Source organism: Dipodomys merriami, unplaced genomic scaffold (assembly GCF_024711535.1).
Source record: "Dipodomys merriami isolate MVZ:Mamm:240054 unplaced genomic scaffold, mDipMer1.0.p SCAF_114, whole genome shotgun sequence".
Taxonomy (NCBI): Eukaryota; Metazoa; Chordata; class Mammalia; order Rodentia; family Heteromyidae; genus Dipodomys; species Dipodomys merriami.
In genome coordinates, this window is record NW_027202427.1 from 510,502 (window position 1) to 528,633 (window position 18,132).

Sequence of the window (18,132 nt, forward strand, 5' to 3'; positions counted from 1 at the left end):
TCTGTAGCTACAAATGAATATTGCAGAGTAGGGAGCTGGTAAAGAATGGAGGGTCATTTAGCTCCCGGTTCTGGAGGATGGGAAATCGAAGCCTGTGTTTCTGGCGTCTGGTGAGGGCCTGGCCTCTGTCCCTGTGCTCTTCAGCTCAAGGCGAGCGCTCTACCACTTGAGCCACAGCGCCACTTCCAGTTTTCTGGTGTTTTATTGGAGGTAAGAGTGTCACGAACTTTCCTGCCCGGGCTGGCTTTGAACTGTGACCCTCAGAGCTCAGCCTCCTGAGTAGCTAGGATGACAGGCGTGAGCCACTGGCGCCCGACTTCAAATAGGACTTTGTGAACCCAAGTTGACTTAGGAAAACACATTGGAATCGTGTCATATAGAAACTCAAATGATCAGGCGCTGGTGGCTCACGCCTGCTCCTCAGGTGGAGATTTGAAACCAGCCCAGGGCAGGGAAGTCCATGAGACTCTTATCTCTAGCAAAAAGCTGGAAATGGCTCTAATGGTAAAGTACTAGCCTTGGGGGGTGGGGAAAGCAAGAGTTCCAGGCCCTGAGTTTAATACTGGCAAAAAGAAAAAAAAGTGGCGGGCGGGGTGCGAGGGTGGGGGCTTGGGAGGGGGAGGGACCGCAGAAATAGTGGCCTGAGAGGCAGAAGGAGAGCTAGGAGGGAGTGGAAATGGTGGCCAGAGGACAGTTCACGTCAGAGCTAGGCTGACTCCGGTGTGTGTGTGGGGGGATGTCTGGGAGCTGGCAGCCTCCTTGACAAAGCCTCCATCCTCTAAGCCTCCGTCCCTGGAGGCAGGGTGCCGATCAGGAGAGCAGGGTGGGGTCTTTAGGCTTCTAAGCATGCTTGTGGCACATGGGAGGTTACTGATGGCCCTGGGGTGCAGGGGTGAGGTGGGAAGGGAAGGGTGGGCAGCCTTTGCCAACCTGCTCCTCGCTTGCTCTTCACACTGCGGCCTGGTTTCAGAGGCTGCCATCCCAACATATTACCTCTGCGGGGCTTCTGTGCGGGGAGAGAGTTCCACAGCCTGATCTACGCCTACATGGAGAACGGTTCCTTGCAGGACAGACTGCTGGCCCAGGTAAGCACGGGCCACTGTCAGGAAGAGACACAGGCGGCCTCCAGTTAGGGAGCAGCGCTTGGGCCCTCTCTGCGTGCTGTGCGGGACTCTGGATGAGAGCCTCGCAGCTCCCACAGCTGTTGCCAGGCCTGAGTCTGCGTCCCAAGGGAGCACAGCTGCCCAGCATCCGGCCAGCGCACCTGCTGCATTCACCTGGCCCACACCGTACCCCAAAAACAGAGGACCAAGGCTTCCTGTAGGCTGTTTTCTGTGGTGCGAGGGGCCAACCCCAGTTGGTATCCATGCCAGATGAGTGCTCTGCCACTGAGCAATACCTCAGCCAACACGCCAGCATCGCCACGTTCTACCCAAGGGAGCGGAGGCTCAGAGACCGTAGCTGTGCACTCCAGGCAGGCCGTGCGCTGACCGTGTGTCCTCCTGCCTTCCCTCCCTCAGGGTGGCGCCGACCTGCTCACCTGGCCCCAGCGCGCCAGCATCTGCTCAGGGATGCTTCGTGCCATTGAGCATCTACACAGCCTGGACATCATCCACGGAAATGTCAAGAGGTGAGAGGAGTAGACCCTGCCTCGGCCCTCCCCTCGCTCTGACTCTTTGCTTTTCCCCTCCACCTCGCCTCTCCTGGGTGTCATCTTGTGTTGGTATTGGGATTTGCACTTGTAAGCTGGTGCTCTCGCCATGCCTCCAACTCTATTTTTGCTGTTTTGTTTTGTTTTTTTGTCAGTTGTGGGTCTTGAACTCTGGGCCTGGGCGCTGTCCCTCAGCTCTTCAGCTCAAGGCAAGGGCTGTACCACTTGAGCCACAGCACCACTTCCAGTTTTCTGAGTGGTTTATGGGAGATAAGAGTCTCACAGACTTCCTTGCACAAGTTAGCTTTGAACCGTGATCCTCAGATCTCAGCCTCCTGAGTAGCTAGAATGACATGTGTGAGCCACTGGCGCCTGGCTTTTTTTTTTTTTTTTTAAAATACTGGTGTTAGAACTTGAACTCAGAGTCTGAGTGCTGTCCCTTAGCTTTCCTGCTTTCCCTTCTCAGGGCTGGCTCAGAAATTCCACATTGAGGGTCTTCAGTGACTGCCCCCCCCCCAAAGGGCCTGTGACCTCCCACAGTCTCCATGACAACCGCTGCTTGCTTTCCCACAGCTCCAACGTTCTGCTGGACCACAGCCTCACCCCCAAGCTGGCTCACCCCATGGCTGCCCTGTGCCCTGGGGACGGAAGGTCCAGGTACACCCTGATGAAGACGTGCCTCTTCCAGGCGTCCGCGGCCTACCTGCCCGAGGACTTCGTGAGGGTGGGGCGGCTGACCCAGCGAGTGGACGTCTTCAGCTGTGGAATTGTAAGGGCTGCTGCGCTGCTCGCCCTCCGCCTGCCCCGCTGCTCGCCCTCCGCCTGCCCCGCTGCTCGCCCTCCGCCTGCCCCGCTGCTCGCCCTCCGCCTGCCCCGCTGCTCGCCCTCCGCCTGCCCCGGCTCCTCTGTGGCTTTAGGACCCAGCAGAGGCGGAGGGGCGGCCCACGGGCGCATGGCCACGTCTGCATGGACCATTTTGTCACTTTTGTTCTTTCTGTGCCAAGGTTTAAGTTCAGGGCCTTGCGCTTGCTAGGCAAACCCTCTACCACTGAGTCATACTGCCAGCAAGTCTTTTCTTTCTTTCTTGGTCCAAGACCAGGACTCAAATTCGGTACCTGCAGCCATGTTTGCTCATTGGCTGGTGCTCTACCAACTGAGCCACCCCTCCAGCCTCCCTCCCCAGTGCTTATTTTTTGAGATGGAATCTCAACATGTTATCCAGGTTGGTCTTGAACTTATAGGCTCAAGTGATCCTCCCATCACAGCCTCCTGAGTAGTTGGGATTATAGGCAGGTACCCGCTTCCAGTGCCTGTTTTGTATGGCTGTGAGATCCTCAGCTCTCAGCCTCCTGTGTAGCTAGTATTGTAGGTGTGAGCCACTAGTACCCAGCTTCACAGAGTTTCTTCTGCCTGAGCTGGCTTTGAACCCCTGTCCTCTCAGCCTCCTGAGTGGCTAGGGTGTGAGCCACAGACATTTGGCTTGTTCTTGTTGGCGATTGTCTATCCAGCCATTTGTCCAACGCCCATCCATTCCTCTGAGGCTTCCCATCCATCCAGCTATCCATCCACTCAGAATGTGTTCCCCTTCCCTACGCCTTCCTGTCCACAACCAAAGTCAAACAGGGTTTTGTTTTTGTTTTTGTTTTTGTTTTTTAAGTGAGAGCAGTTAAGAGTGAATTTGGTAGTGACCCTAGGCTGTGGTCCTTGAAAACCCAGCAGAGGAGGGAATGCAGGAGTTCCCAATGTCAGGAAAAGATGGAACCCTGCTTTCTCAGCCTGTCAGCCAGCCTCTGTATTCACACGGAGCCCAGCCAGGGGAACTCAGGCTCAGAAAAGCTCGCCAGTTTCCCCAGACAGCTGCACCCGGGGCCTTGCCTGCTCCCTGCCTCTCCCGTCCTGAACTCTGAACTTCTGCTCTGTGGCCACAGTCCCTGTGCACTCATGTCTGCACTCCAGCCCCGCCCAGCGCCCCCCTGACCTCCTTGGGTGCCAGTTCAGCTTCTTTCTCTCTGTCTGTCCAGCCTCCTGCTGTCCTTGCCTCTCTCCAGCCACCGGGAATGTTGCAGAACAACAGCTTTCTGCCAGCGGGGCTGGCTCCGCCTCCTGCTGCTCCTTTACAGCTAGCTGCACTTGGGAGGCTGAGGCAGGAGGATCACAAGTTCAAGGCCATCCTGAGCTGTATGGCAAGACCCAGTCTCAAAATAAAAACAAAAACTGAAGCCGGGCACTGGTGACTCACGCCTGTCATCCTCCCTCCCTAGGAGGCTGAGATCTAAGGATTGCAGTTCAAAGCCAGCCCGGAAACTCGGGAAACTCAGTGAGACTATCTCCAATTAATCACAGAAAAAGCCCCAGACGTGCTACAGCTCAAGTGGTAGAACACTAACCTTGAGAAAAAGGAGCTTAGGGACAGCACTCAGGCCCAGAGTTCAAGGCCTAAGACTAGCCCACCCCCCCTTGCCCCCCAAAAAGGTGGGGGTGTGGGGATATGATACAAAGAGAGAGTAAGGGATAGTTTCTGAGCAGATGGCCTGCGCATGTGCAGACTGTTACTGTTTTGGGGCTGGGGATGGAACCCAGGGCCCAGCACACGCTGAGCACCTTCTCTATCACCAAGATGCACTTTGCCCTGTGTTTTTCTTTTTTTCTTTATTTCTCTGCCTTTTTCTTTTTCTTTTTCTTTTTTTTTTTTTTTTTTTTTTTTTGCCTCTGCCTTCAAACCCTCACTCTTCCTTTGTTTCTTGCTTTTAATTCAGTCCTTGGCTTTACAGTTGACTTTCTCATCTCTCTGTTTATTCACCCATCTGTCCGCTCATTTGTCCTTTCACTCACTGAGGGCCCTCGTCTCCCTCCGCCCCTCCCTTTTCTCAGCCCTGATGGGTGCTTATGATTTTGAGCTTTGGTCCCTCTGGGGGTGGGGAGCACTGGGCTTTATTTCTTGATTTTTAATGACTCCTATAAACAGCCCATCCAGGCTCAGGGACAAAGGCAGAGGCAACGGACAGTTGATTCCCCCCCCCCCCGCCCCTCCCCCCAAACTCTCCCAGGCCACTGCCAGTGTGTTAGTAACGCCACAGGCCCTGGGCATCTGGGTGGTGGATTTATTTATTTATTTATTTATATTTTTTTGTCAGTCATGGAGCTTGAACTCTGGGCCTGGGCACTGTCCCTCAGCTCTTCAGCTCAAGGCTAGTGCTCTACCACTGGAGCCACAGTGCCACTTCCGGCTTTTTCTGTTTATGTGGTGCTGAAGAATCGAACCCAGGGCCTCATGCTTGCAAGGCATGCACTCTACCGCTGAGCTACCTTCCCAGCCCTCCCTGAACTTTTTTTTGGTCCAGTTGTGGGCCTGAACTCTGGGCCTGGGCGCTGTGCCTCAGCTCTTCAGCTCAAGGCTAGCACTCTGCCACTTGAGCCACAGCACCACTTCTGGCTTTTTTCTTTTTGCTTATGTGGTGCTGAGGAATCGAACCCAGGGCCTCATGCATGCAAGGCAAGTGCTCTACCACTTAGCCACCTTCCCAGCACTTCCCTGAACTTTTTTGCTCAAGGCTAACCCTCTGCCACTTGAGCCATACCTCTGTTTCTGGCTTTTTGGTAGTTAATTGGGAATGAGTCTCATGTACTTTTCTTCCCAGGCTGCTTTGCACTACAATCCTCAGATCTCAGCCTCCTGAGAAGCTAGGATGACAGATGTGAGCCACCGGTGCCTGGCAGCTACCAGCAGCCAGCTAAGCTTTTTTTTTTTTTTTTTTTTTTTCCGGTCCGGGGATCAAACTCGGGCTGGGCGCTGTCCCTGAGCTTGGTGTTGCTCAAGGCTAGCACTCTGCCACAGTACCAGTTCCAGGTTAATTTGAGACAAGAGTTTCATAGACTTTCCTGCCTAGGCTGGCTTTGAACCATGATCCTCAGATCTCAGTATTCTGAGTAGCTAGGATTACAGGCATGAGCCACCACACCCAGCCCAGGGTTTTTTGTTTTTTGTTTTTATTTTTATTTATTTATTTTTAGATATAATCTTGCTATCAGTTTCTCTCTAGGATGGCCACAAACAGTGATCCTCCTATCTCTGCCTCCTGAGTAGCTGGAATTACAGGCATGTACCACCATGCCCAGACACATACTTAAGTGTTTGAGTCCCCTCCTTCTTGCTTTGCTCTCACTTAATGAGACTTGCCACGTGGCATGTTTAGTTGGAGGTGTTTGGGGGCATTCCCATGGTTGGGTGGTATGTCTGCATCAGGTGGCACAGCCGGCCTGGGCCTCAGACATTTTCTCAGTGAGAAGAAGCTTCTCTCGGCCCAAATAATTCTGCTGACCTTGGACATGAGTGTGTGGACTGTGCTAACTCCAAGTTCTGTTCTGTCCAGGTGTTAGCCGAGGTCCTCACTGGCATTCCTGCCATGGATAAGAACCGGAGCCCAATGTACCTGGTGAGTTGCTATGTTGATTCTGCTTGGCCAGCTCGTAGTCTTGGGCTCTGTCACCGCGTGGGCTTGGAGAGTTCCCCTTCCAGAACCGTCTGTTTTGTAGATTGAAGCATGGATCCCCCCACCCCTTCCCACACACAGTGTCATTTCAAAAGTGCAACTCAGCTTGACTGCTGAGGGTTACCCACACGTCTTCAAGTCATCTCGAAGCCTGTGAAGGGCACACAGTGTCCCCAGATGAGGAACTGGTTCTGAGTGCCATCTCAGAGCTGGGCTCCTGAGTCAGGTCAGCTGGAGAGAGTGTGTGTGTGGTGTGTGTGTGTGTGTGTGTGTGTGTGTGTGTGTGTGTGTGTGTGTGTGTGTGTGTGTGTGTGTTGCACTTTTTTTTTTCCAGTCATGGGGCCTGAACTCTGGGCCTGGGCGCTGTCCCTCAGCTCTTCAGCTCAAGGCTAGCGCTCTACCACCTGAGCCACAGCGCCACTTCCGGCTTTTTTCTGCTTATGTGGTGCTGAGGAATTGAACCCAGGGCTTCATGCATGCAAGGCAACTGCTCTACCACTGAGCTATCTTCCAAGGCCACATTTTTTTTTTTTTTGCCTGTTCTGGGGCTTGAACTCAGGCCTGAGCACTGTCCTGAGCTGCATTTTTGCTCAAGCACTCTACAGCTTGAGCCACAGCACCACTTCTGGCTTTTTTTTTTTCTTCCGTGTATGTGGTACTGAGGAATGGAACCCAGGGCTTTATGCATGCTAGACAAGCACTCTACCCCTAAGCCACATTCCCAGCCAGTCTTGTACTCTTACTTGGCTCTTTTGCTCATGGAGAGCACTCTATCGCTTGAGCCACAGCTCCACTTCTGCCTTTTTGATGCTTAATTAGAGATAAAAGTCTCAGGGAGGCTGGGCGCCGGTGACTTATGCTTGTAACATTAGCTAATCAGGAGGCTGAGATCTGATGATCACAGTTCAAAGCCAGTCTAGACAGGAAAGTCCGTGAGACTCTTATTTCCAATAAACTACCAGAAAACTGGAAATGGCGCTGTGGTTCAAGTGGTAGAACACTTGCCTTGAGCTGAAGAGTTGAGGGACAGCACCCAGGCCCAGAGTTCAAGCCCCATGACCGACAAACAACAACAACAACAAAAAACTCTCAGGGACTTTCCTGCCTGGGCTGGCTTCCAACTTCAATCCATCGCAGCCTCCTGAGTAACTAGGATTATAGGTGTGAATACTGGGACCCAGCTAGAAGGGTTTTTGTTGTTGTTGTTTAAGGTTTATACATGTGGAAGATACCGGATTTTATTGGTTTTAAATCTGATTTCTTTCTCTTCCTGTAGACCTGAATGTAAGTGTCCCAGTGTCCTGCTGCTGTCTGCACGCAGTCTGGCGGTGATGGAGTTTAGTGAGAGGAGAGGGTAGATGTGTCTTGCTGTGGTGAGGGTGGAGGCAGCCCCCGCTGCTGGCTGGCTCTCTTGGGGCTGTGGTTGACTTGGTAGCCAGGGAGCATCCGCTGATTTCTAGCAGAGCTAAGATGGTGTGTGCCCTCCGCTTGCGGCTGTGGCGGCTGTGCTGGAGAAACACGACTGTGTGAGAGAAAAGACAGATTAAAAAAAAAAAAAAGACAGATGGAAGCTGGGCGCTGCTTCTCACACCTGTAATCGTAGCTAGAAGCTGAGATCTGAGGATCAGGGTTTGAGGCCAGCCTGGGTAGGAGTCTGAGAGTCTCTTATCTCCAATTAACTCCCCGAGCTAGAAGTGGAACTGTGGCCAAAGTAGAGCACTAGCCTTGAGCACAAAAGCTTAGGGACAGCACCCAGACCTTGAGTTCAAGCCCCAGGACTGGCAAGACAGGTGGATAAGGATGCTGGCTGTTTACTGATGGTGTGAAAGGCAGGAAGACAAGTAAAATATCTACTGGTGAGGAAATGGTTATGGAACTTGGGATACATTCATACATGCCGTGGAGAACCATGGAGTAAAATTTATAAGCTGGATGCCTGTGAGTCACGCCTGTCATCCTAGCTACTCAGGAGTCTGAAATTTGAGGATTGTGGTTCAAAGCCAGCCCAAGCAGGAAAGTTCATGAGACTCTTGTCTCCACCAGAAAACCAGAAGTGGCGCTGTGGCTCAAGTGGTAGAGCACTTGCCTTGAGCTGAGGGAAAGTACCCAGGCTCAGAGTTCAAGCCCCATGCCTGACAAAACAAAGAGCCAACAAACCTAAAGGCACTAAAGATGTGTGTGTGTGTGTGTGTGTGTGTGTGTGTGTGTGTGTGTGCACATGTGCTCATGTGCATCTAAAGATGTGTATGTGTGTGCGTGCACATGTGCTCATGTCCATCTAAAGGGGTGTGTGTGTGTGTGTGTGTGTGTGTGTGTGTGTGTGTGTGTGTGTGTGTGTGCGCGTGCTCATGTGCTCATGTGCATCTTCATCTTCATCTCTCTGGAGGTGACGTTTACTCATCCGAGGTGGAGGAGATGGAGTGAGCTCCAGCAGAGGCATGCAGCTGTGTAGTGACCGCCATGGCAGAGATAGGAAAGGGATCCAGCTTCGTAGAAAGGGGTCCCCCTCCCTGCCTTCCCCCCCCCAACAGCCATCCTGGAAACTGCCGTGGAATGCCTCTGGGCAGCTCGTCTGGAATTGGAGCTGTGCCTGCAGCTGTCACTTGCGGGTGTCAGTCAGGGGCTCCCGCCCTTGTGGGATAGTGGTCTGGGGTGAGCACCCCGGGGGTCTCCTGGGACTCTTCTGTTCCCCAGCCCCTTCCCTGTCTTCTTGTAAAGTGGGTCACTCGGCCCCAGGCGGGGACGCCGGGTTTTGCTGATTGCGCGCTGGCAGCGTCTGCTCTGTCTGCTGGGCCTCCCAGTTCCTGTGCCTGGCAGCTTTTTGGGTCAAAGCGTTTGTCAGGAGCCCCGAGCTTCCATTCAGTCACCGCCCCCCATGCGATGACTTCCTGGGTTCCAGGCTGCTGGCCTGGGGGCCCTGGTCCCCCCCCTCTGCTCTGACATCAGGCTTCCTTCTGTTACTCAGCGGTGGTAGAGACGCCAGCCAAGGGCCCCCTCCCTAAGTCAGGCGGTTACTGGGAACTGGGATCTGTTCCCCATGGCGGAGGCCTCCGTCTGGGATCCTGTGTGGACTTCTACTGGTGCTTGTGATCTACCCACGTGAACACGACAGAGCTGTGCAAAAGGCAGTGCAGGCTGGGTGCTAGTGGCTCATGCCTGTAATCCTAGCTACTCAGGAGTTTGAGATCTGAGGATTGACATTCAAAGCCAGCCCCAGCAGACAAATCCATGAGGCTCTTATCTCCATTTAACCAGCAAAAAGCCAGAAGTAGAGGTGTGGCTCCAGAGGTAGAGTAAAAGCCAAGTAGAGTATGAACACACACACCCAGCATCGATAAGCCCTTGCCAGGGTTATTCTGTAAATATATAAACAAATATTCTTTTATTTAGGGGGGGGGCAGTCCTGGGGCTTGAACTCAGGGCCCAAGAGTGTCCCTGAGCTTGTTTTGCTCAAGACTGGCACTCTTACCACTTGAGCCCACACATCCGCTTACTGCTTATTAGTGGTTAATTGGAGATAAGAGTCTCACAGACTTTCCTGCCCAGGCTGGCTTTGAATTAACAGTCCTTAAATCTCAGCCTCCAGGGTAGCTAGGATTATATGTGTAAGACACTGGCACCTAGCATTGTAAATATATAACTATAATATTTTTAATTTTTATTGGCTTAGGTTGTTATACAGGGGCTATTTCATGTTAGTTGAGCTGAATTGCTGGTGGTTTGAGGCGCACAGTATTTTTTTTTGGGGGGGGGTCCAGTCGTGGGCCTTGAACTCTGGGCCTGGGCGCTGTCCCTCAGCTCTTCAGCTCAAGGCTAGCACTCTACTACTTGAGCCACCTTCCCAGCCCACACATAGTATTCTTTTTTTTGGGGGGGGGTCCGGTCGTGGGGCCTGAACTCGGCCTGAGCGCTGTCCCTCAGCTCTTCAGCTCAAGGCTAGTGCTCTACCACTTGAGCCACAGCTCCACTTCCGGCTTTTTTCTTTTTGCTTATGTGGTGCTGAGGAATCAAACCCTCATGCATGTAAGGCAAGTGCTCTACCACTGAGCCACCTTCCCAGCCCCAGCGCGCACAGTATTCTTGAATCCTTAGTTCTCCCATTTGAGTGGGGAAACCAAGGCAGAATGGGGCTGGTTCCATTTATTTATTTTAGCACTTGCTGTTTGTTGTATTTTTACTTATTTATTTTATTTTGTATTTTGAGGCATGGTTTCACACGTTAGCCCTGGCTGGCTTCAAACTCCTCCTCTTCCTTCCTGCTTCATCCTCTAGAGTGCTGGAGTTATAGGCAGGCACTACCACACCTAGCTCTACCTCACTGTTTTTTCTTTGTGCCAGCACTGCGACTTCAACCAGTGCCTTACACTCTTGCTTAGCTTTTTTGCTCATGGCTAGGGCTCTACCACTTGAGCCATACTCAGTTCTGGTTTTTGCTAGTTAATTGGAGATACGAGTCTCTCAGATTTGTCTGCTGGAGATGGTCTGAACTGCAGTCCTCAGATCTCAGCCTCCTGAGTAGCTAGGATTCCAGTTAGGAGCTACCAGTGGTAGTGATACTATTAGCATTTATGACTAAGTGATATGATTAGTATTTATCACTAGTACACTATGTGAGTGATACGATACTGTTAGACTAATAGACTATAGACTACATAATAGTCTATATAGTCTACAGACTATTAGTCTATAGATGAATAGATAATCGATTATGCAAATGATATTAATGAGTGTCATTTCAGTACTTATGAATGATATCATTTGTCTATTAGTTATGAATACTAATCCATAACAGACCCCTTCATGTTTCATCTGTGTGCTTCAGACACATTACTTTGTTGCTGTTGTGGAAGACCTACGCATAGGCATTTTGCTGGTTAGGCTTTCCTGACCTGGGCTGGAGGGGAGGCGCCCAGTGGGGGGGTGAACGGCTGGGCGTGCCCTGGGCACGAGGGAATTTAGCAATTCTCCACTTGCCCACAAGCCCTTTCCTCCCTTCCTCCAACAGAAGGATTTGCTCCTCAGTGAGATTCCAAGTAGCACTTCCTCACCCTGCTCCAGGAAGACAGATGTGGAAAAGGTGATGGCCCAGGAGATCTGCCAGAAACACCTGGAGAGGAGGGTAGGGTCACTGCCGGAGGACTGTGCCGAGGCCTGGGCCGCAGCTGTCTGCCTCTGCCTGCGGCGGCGCAACGCCAGCCTGGAGGAGGTGAGCCGCCCCCGACCCGGTCTGTGCCGCCACTGGTGAGCTCACCCACCAGGGCTGTATCTGGTTATCAGTAGCAGAGTCTGCCGGCGCGCACGTCAGCACCACCGTATGGTAACGGGCGACGTGAGGGCAGGTGTGTTGCTGGGACCAGATACTCTGATGTTGACAGAATTCTTCCTGCTTTTCTGGAATAATTCTCCTCCTCTTTGTCCTCCTCCTCCTCTTCCTTTTCCCCTCCTTTTTCTCCTTGTTGTTCGTGTGTGTGTGTGTGTGTGTGTGTGTGTGTGTGTGTGTGTGTGTGTGTGTGCGCGCGCGCGCGCCAGTCCTGGGGCTTGAACTCAGTGCCTGCTACCTTTTTCACTCAAGGCTGGAGTTCTACCATTTGAACCACATCTTCATTTCTGGATTTTTGGTGGTTAGCTAGGAATAAGACTCTCTCATAGTTTTCTATCTAGGCTGGCGTTGAACATCATCCTCAGATCTAGGATTATTAGTGAGGATTATGGGTATGAGCCACCAGCACTCAGCCAGACAACTATTTCTTGAGCACTTACAGCAAAGATTTACCTCCAGAGTTGACATTTGAATTAGGCATCAAAGGATAGGATGTGTGTCATGTAGACTAATATATAAGAATAAGGATTGGTCAGCCAGGCACCAGTGGCTCATACCTGTAATCCTAGCTACTCAGGAGGTTGAGATCTGAGGATCGTGGTTCAAAGCCAGCTTGGGCAGGAAAGTCTGTGAGGCTCTTATCTCCAATAAATCACCAGAAAACTGGAAGTGGTGCTGTGGCTCAAGTGGTAGAGTATTAGCCTTGAGCTGAAGAGCTGAAGCCCAAAAAAGAATTGGTCGTTGTTTACAGTATATCACCACTAAGCTAGAAAATTAAGAGGTCAGCTGGGTGGTGGGCTAGAAGAGCAGCAAGTCTGGGTTCATTGCCATACTTGTGCTGAGTTGGTGGCTCACGCCTGTAATCCTTTCAAGGTTAAGATCTGAAGATTGAGATCTGAAGACAATCTGGGCAGAGAGGCCCTTATCTCTAACTAACCAGCAAAAGGTCATGAGTGGAAGTGTGATTCAAGTGGTAGAGTGCCAGCTATGAGTGAAAAAGCGCAGCAATATGTGAATTTATATACTGGATTTTTTTGTTAGGCACCAAGCAAATGAGATATTGTTATCAAGTGTGTGTGTGTGTGTGTGTGTGTGTGTGTGTGTGTGTGTGTGTGTGTGTGTGTGTGTGTGTGTGTGTGTGTGTGTGTGTGTGTGTGTGTGTGTGTGTGTGTGTGTGTGTGTGTGTGTGTGTGAAGCAGTATTCATTCTCTGCTTTTCTAAATTTTTTTAACTTCCAAGACTAGGAACGCCCTCAAGGACCAAGTCTGTATTACCTAGTGCATTTTTTTGTTAGAAGTGATAGAAATGCATTTCTCAAACTCATAGGCACACATGGGGAGGGAGCGAGGAAGAATATGAAATATGAATAGGGGATGATGAACTTGGTCACTTAACCCTGCAGCAGAGAGGGTCCACATTGCTCTGCTCTCAAGGCAGTTGGGCCCTGGGTCTCCAGGGCATGGGTGTTGCTGTGTATGTCTCTGTTTCCATCACTTGCCTCTGCTTCATCCTATGAATCCCTAAGTTGGGTGGAGAATCTGGTTCTGCCTGTAGAAAGCAAAGGGTTGTCTTTTCAACTCTAGGTGTGTCCCAAGTCTCAAGGAAGGATTCTGATTGGCCCTCTTTGGTAACAGGCCCAACTCTGTACCAATCATTGTGGCCAGAGGAATAGGATGCTATGATTGGTCCATCTGGGCTCATCTGCACTATTTGTGGCTAGGAGGGTGGTAATTAAGTTCAGATCTCTTCAAAGGTGGCATACAGTTCTTCCAACAACACAGTCAGTGCTTGTATTTCTCTTAGAGGCCAGGTGTTGGCCCTCTGCTCTCAGAGTAACAGTCTTCTCTGCCTGCTCTTCCCCAAGGCCCGTGGCTCCATGGTTGCAGTGGAGGAGCGGCTTCAAGGTCAGCTGTCAGTCCCATGGAGTGGGCTTTCTGAGGCCACAGGCTTGTCTTCCAACACCCCAGAGGAAACTGATGATGTGGACAATTCCAGCCTGGACACCTCCCACTCCTCCACTGGGGCGACCCCCAGTTCAGGGGCTGTGTCCCAAGCTGTCTGCGCAGAGGGTGGAGCAGGAAGGCTGCCAGCCACTCAGGAAGTAGAGGCTGATTCCTTGTCCATGGCCTGTGGGGGCCCACAGTCCGCCCAGGATGGTAAGCACAGGAGGTCAGGCTCATCTAACAGCTTCTTATTGGAGCCTGCTACCTCTTCCTTGTCCATCTCATTTATTCCTTTTTTTTTTTTTTTTTTTTTTGGTTGTGGGGCTTGAACTCTGGGCCTGGGCACTGTCTCTGAGCTCTTCAGCTCAAGGCGAGTGCTCCACCACTTGAGCCACAGCACCACTTCTGGTTTTCTGGGGGCTTATTGGAGATAAGAGTCTCACGGGCTTTCCTGCCTGGGCTGGCTTTGAACTGCAATCCTCAGATCTCAGCCTCCTGAGTAGCTAGGATTATAATCGTGAGCCACTGGCACCCAGACTACTTCTGGTTTTCTTGGTGGTTCACTGTAGATAAGAGTCTCAAGGACTTTCCTGCCTGTGCTGGCTTTGAACTGCAATCCTCAGATCTCAGCCTTCTGAGTAGCTGGGGTTACAGACGTGAGTCACCAGTACCCAGCAAGAGTGGTTTCTTATTTATGTTTGTGTGTTTTTGCAGTGCTGGGGATGGAACTCAGGGCTTCACACGTGGCAGGCAAGTGCTCTGAGACACACCCCTAGCCCTGGAGTGGCTTTTTAAAAAATAGTGCATGGCACTCTTTGTTTAAAGTTCCCTTTGCCCTAGAGCCAGAAGAAACCTTTTCTGGGACCAGCAAGACCCTGGTCCACTTCTTCCTTCTGGCCAGCCACTTAAAAAATACGTTTTTTTCTTGGTAGTTACTATAAAGATGATGAACAGAGGGGTGACAGTTACATAGGTCAGGCAATGAGTACATTTCTTTTTGGAATGTCACCCCTTCCCTCGCTCTCTCCCAGTTTTTCCTTCCTTCCTCACCCACAAGTTGTAGAGTTCATTTTCAACAGGGTTTAGTGAATACCACTGTTGTATTTGTTCACCCTTTGCCCCCCCATTTCTGTGATTCCCTTTACCCTCCCAAAGACAGATAAACAATCAAGACAAAAAGAATACAAAAACAATGAAGAAAAAAACCATTGTTTCCACTTCCTAGAGTTCATTTTGATAAATATTATTTTCTATGATCAGAGGCGCACAGACACTGCGCTTTTGAGTTTCTCCCCTAAGACTATCCTCCTTTGGTCTCACTGTGTGTGAATGCCTGGAGTCCTGTATAATTGATCCTGTCCTGGGGTATTATTTATAGTAGGAGGGATTTCACTGTGATATCTCCATATCTTCTCAGGCACTTTGTTTTTCTTTGTGCCAGTCCTAGGATTTAAACTCAGGACCTGGGCATTGTCCCTTTCCTTTTTTTTGGCTCAAGGCTGACACTCTGCCCCTTGAGCTATAGCTCCATCTCTAGCTTTTGGCTGGTTAATTGGAGATATAAGAATCTCACAGACTTTTCTGCTCCAGCTAACTTGAACCATGATCCTCAGATCTCAGCCTCCTGAGTAGCTAGGATGGCAGGCGTGAGCCATTGGTACCCAGCTGAGGAAGGCCTTTTCACTAGGGCGTTCCTGTCCCCTCACTCACTGGATGTCAAAGCTGTGACCCCGGAGTGGAGAGGGAGGGAGGGGCAGGCTGTAAGCATTGTGGGCTCCAAATCTCTCCCAGCCTAGGATGGTGCCTGGCACCCCCTCCTCTTTGGAAAGTAGGGGAAGTTGTGGGCTTCCCTACAAAGACAGAGTAATGAACCTGCTCTTACCTGCTCCTGGGGGCTTATTTGGAAACTTGAGTCATAGGAGATTCTGACCAAGTCTACCTTTTAAAGTATTATAAGAATAGTACTTTTGGTTCAAGTTGCTCTACCTTACTTTGTTTATTGAACATCAGCTACAGAGATTTCCTGGAAAATCGAGATCAATGAAGCCAAAAGGAAACTAATGGAGAAGATCTTTCTCTACGAAGGGGAGAAACTGGACAGCATTGAGCTCTTCGGGCCCTAAAGCCCGGAACACAGTTGATGGCCCTGGACCACTGGAAAGACAAGTTGTTCAGTCAGTGGTAGAGTCCAAGGTCGGTCACGACGTGCAAACCAAACCTCAGCTTTCCCTGATGGAAGGGAACTTCCATTTCGTAAGAGTGAACTAGGGGACAAGGGACCTCTGCAGAAATCCAGAAGTGCTCTTTCTGTCTGGGATATGTGAGGCAGCGTGAGGTGTCAGAAGAGACTGAACTAGCGGGCCTGGCACATGGGACCAGGATATGGTTGGCTCTGTGGTTCTGGGGGAGCCCGCGATGAAAACCACCACCCCAGGAGGTGCTCTCGCTCCTCCACACTGACAGCAATTCTTCAGGCTCAGCAGAGGTTTCCAAAGTTAAGATCTGCCCACATATTTGCCAAGGACTACCTGCAGGCCTCCCTGCCTGAGATTTCTACCCTGTGTCTTCCAACCATTCTTAGCTCAGCTCTCCAGGGTCCCTAGTTATAGAAGTGTGGACACCTGCTTAGGACTCTGTGGTTTCCATTTATCAGCCCTCTTGTGACCTGCAGATAAAGGTGCTTGCTTAGCATCATAATACACCATTCCCCTAACACATTAAAAAAAAAAAATTGCGCTGCTGCTGGGGCCTGGGTGCTGCCCTTTAACTTTTTGTTTTGCTAAAGCTGGCACTCTACCACTTAAGCCACAGCTCCACTTCTGGCTTTTTGCAATTAATTGGAGATCAGAATCTCATGGACCTTCCTGCCAGGACTGAGTTTGACTATGATCCTCAGATTGGATTACAGGCATGAGCTATTACCACCCAGCTTTTGGACACGTTTTTAATGGGAGCTTTTATTTTCAGACTATGTGTTATTTTTGGCTGGATGAAGAATCAGTTGGACCAGTTTTATCAATCATTCAGTTAAATCATTTAAGTTCTGTGATATCAGTTTCCTTGAGGGTAATTCCCGCTCATCCTCCCTGCCTTAGCCGCTAGAACAGGATGTGGTTCCAGAAAGCACTTTGAAGAATGCACTTGTCCTGTTTTATAAAATAAAAGGTATTAACCAGCCACAGTGGCTCATGCCTATAATCCTAGCTATTCAGGAGGCAGAGATCTGATGATTAAAGTTTGAAGCCAGCCCTGGCAGGTAGGTTTGTAACCTACCTTCCAGCAAAATGCTGGAAGTAGAGCTGTGGCTAAATTGGTACAGCAGTAGCCTTGAGCACTAAAGCTAAGGGACAGCACCCAGGCTGTGAGTTCAGTCCCCAGTTCTGGCACACACATGTATACACACACACACACACACACACACACACACATATACACTATATACATATATATATAATGTGTTTCTGTCATGTATGTAATGTTTATACAGTGCATATATTTTTGGAAAACCATATTGTAGATCTTTTGTGAAACAAATGCTATTTTCTATTTCATTAGGAGAAATGTCTTATTTAATTCTATAATGATTATTTTTGAAAAATAAAAATATATGTAAAACCAGAAATACCTTGTAATTACTATTATGTCCAGATGAATTTGTTTTGAGGTGTTTTTCAGCCCAGGGTGGGCTAATCAGCTGTAATCTCACTCACTTGTGTTGTAGAGATATTATGTAAACCATTTCCTCCATGGATGAGAGATGGTTTTCATTCTGGTTGCTACAAACTTGTATTAATGTGGTGTCATTGCTCTACCACCTCAATCATTCCTCCAGCCTTACTTTTTGCTGAATATTTTTCAAATGGAGTCTAGCAGCCTGAGACTGTGATATGCCAAGTCTCTATTGAGTACAAAATATTACAGGCAGGAGCCAGTGGAACCCAGCAATTATGTTTTCTTGATCCTACCAAGCTAATGGATGAAATATTATAATTTAGGACTGGGGGGCTTTATTAGGTAAAGCACCCGCCTCCAAAGCTGGAGACGTGAGTTCAAACTCAACTACCACCACCACAAAAAAAAAAAAAAAAAAGAATTCTATGCCTTTATTTTTTCTGCAGGACTGGGGGCTGGACCCGGGGCCTGGGGCATGCTAAGCCAGCAGACTGCTTCCTGGGCTGCCTCCTGCCCTTGCAGAATGTTTACCTCTGAGACACTGTCTTGTGAACCTGAACTGGAGGTCCTGGATTACAGGCATGCCCAAAGGTGCCGGGCTCGCGGATGTTCTAGGTGTCAAGGACTCTGGGCCACTGCATCCTGTTCTACCCAGTCTACAATGGGGTGAGCAGGGCGAGCAGGGTATGCCAGGAGAGGAGGGCGGCAGCCTAACGAGGAGCCCGCCGGCGCCCTCTGCCGGCGCTGCGGACCGGTCTGGGAAACCGCGGCCCAACCTCCGCTTCGCGAGTTCCGAGCCCAGGCGATAGCCCCGCCCCAGCTTCCTTCCGACCAATGAGCGAGCTTTTTCAGGTGTAGGGCCCCGCCTCCAAGCCGCTTGACCAGCAGGCGAGCTCCATCTTGCCAGGAGTTCCGCCCCCTCCGGCTTCCAGCAATGGGCGCTCTCGGTGCGGCCCAGGCCCCGCCCACCCCGCGCCGCGGGCCGCGTTCAGTGGGGCGGGCGCCAAGGTGGCGGCCTGAGCGGGTTCCGCGCGGGGAGAGGCCGGTTTGGCCGCC

General features: G+C 50.7%; 1 protein-coding gene across 4 annotated transcripts in view; it reads left to right on the top strand.

Annotated features, from left to right (window-relative positions):
* The window catches only part of LOC138822697 (interleukin-1 receptor-associated kinase-like 2), a 33,259-nt gene extending 16,242 nt beyond the window's left edge, over positions 1-17,017 (top strand). For all 4 annotated transcript variants that reach the window (XM_070015543.1, XM_070015542.1, XM_070015544.1 and 1 more), the window contains exons 7-13: positions 971-1,085; positions 1,521-1,630; positions 2,225-2,420; positions 6,022-6,084; positions 11,147-11,347; positions 13,326-13,617; positions 15,415-17,017. In XM_070015543.1, the coding sequence (XP_069871644.1) occupies positions 971-1,085; positions 1,521-1,630; positions 2,225-2,420; positions 6,022-6,084; positions 11,147-11,347; positions 13,326-13,617; positions 15,415-15,527 (1,090 nt within the window). In that variant the 3' untranslated portion in view covers positions 15,528-17,017. The remainder of the gene's footprint in view (positions 1-970; positions 1,086-1,520; positions 1,631-2,224; positions 2,421-6,021; positions 6,085-11,146; positions 11,348-13,325; positions 13,618-15,414) is intronic.
* The last annotated feature ends 1,115 nt before the right edge of the window (positions 17,018-18,132 follow it).